This window comes from Mandrillus leucophaeus, unplaced genomic scaffold, assembly GCF_000951045.1.
Source record: "Mandrillus leucophaeus isolate KB7577 unplaced genomic scaffold, Mleu.le_1.0 Scaffold1, whole genome shotgun sequence".
NCBI lineage: Eukaryota > Metazoa > Chordata > Mammalia > Primates > Cercopithecidae > Mandrillus > Mandrillus leucophaeus.
The window spans coordinates 11,989,814-11,991,153 of NW_012098097.1; the positions used below are offsets into that span (position 1 = coordinate 11,989,814).

The 1,340-nt window shown below is 53.1% G+C and overlaps 1 protein-coding gene across 1 annotated transcript in view; it reads right to left on the reverse strand.

Annotated features, from left to right (window-relative positions):
* The window catches only part of DNAH17 (dynein, axonemal, heavy chain 17), a 172,697-nt gene that overhangs the window by 89,421 nt on the left and 81,936 nt on the right, over positions 1-1,340 (reverse strand). Inside the window, exon 31 of the mRNA XM_011966878.1 lies at positions 1,157-1,309. Coding sequence (XP_011822268.1) covers positions 1,157-1,309 — 153 coding nt within the window. The remainder of the gene's footprint in view (positions 1-1,156; positions 1,310-1,340) is intronic.

Below are 1,340 nucleotides of genomic sequence, written 5' to 3' on the forward strand. Positions count from 1 at the left end.
AGTGTAGTGGCGTGATCTCGGCTCACTGCAACCTCTGTCTCCCAGATTCAAATGATTCTTATGCCTCAGCTTCCCGAGTACCTGGGACTACAGGTGTGTGACACCACACCTGGTTAATTTTTGTATTTTTAGTAGAGACCGTTTCGCCATGTTGGCCAGGCTTGTCTTGAACTCCTGACCTCAGATGATTTGCCCACCTCGACCTCCCAAAGTGCTGGGATTACAGGCGTGAGCCACCGTGCCCGGCCAGATTTTTCCTGTTAGCTGTAAGCACGGTGCAGGCGGGCCTCACTGTGGTCTGCAGTTCTGTTTGTAAGGGGTAAGCCCAGGAGGCGAATCTGGACAGACGCTGTCACTGCCCCACCCACCCCATCCATGTAGAGCAGGCCACGTGTGTGGCGTGTTCAGCTCTTTGAACCTCAGGTTTTCTCAAGTCGAGATTTTTTTTTTTTTCAAACAGCTGATTTACCTCTGCCTTGTATTTTCCTCAGGCTGATGTTAAAATGATTTCTATTGCTTGATCAATAACTGGGTAATGAGACGGGGGAGGGGGCAGGCCGGAAGTTTTCTGACGGCAGAAGGAGCCCACCCTGAGCCGGGGGACACGCTTGCTGGGGAAGGAAGAGGCTGCGGGGACCACTCTGAGCGGTGGGCAGCGCAGCCGATTATTTTGGACAGGCGTTGGGAATTGGTGGTTCAGAGATGTGCAGCCCCCTTCAAAGCAGTCCCTTTGGCAGGTGATAAAAAAGGATTCAATGACATTAACAGGGCTTTTTTTTTTTTTTTTTGAGACGGAGTCTCACTCTATCACCCAGGCTGGAGTGCAGTAGCATGATCTTGGCTCACTGCAACCTCTGCCTCTCGGGTTCAAGGGATTCTCCTGCCTCAGTCTCCTGAACAGGGCTTTTCTCCTGTCCTTTCCCCTCCCGTTTCTCCCAAAGGATACACTCGTGCTATATGGGTAAGGCTGTGCTAGAAATTCTGTAAAGAGGTCAGTCCCTTAAGGGTTTTCTAGAGAGGCAGAGGAGAGGAGCAGGGGCGGGCTGGCAGCTGCACAGGGCGGTGGTTCTCCGAACGTCGCTGTCTGAGGGCATGTGCCCTAGACACAGCTGCGCCCTTGTCCTGGGTTCCCTGTGCGGCATGCCCACACACTCACCTGCCCCGAGAGGTCACAGTCCTGATCAAAATCCATGTACTCGTCCTCCTTGCTGTACATTCCCAGGCCCACCTTGAGAGGTTTGTCATTGGCATCGAGCTGGAACTTTAGTTTACACAGGCTATCGAAGAGTTTGGACAGGTGGCGGCTCACCTGGGTGGAGGGGAAAAGCCGGAATTATGCA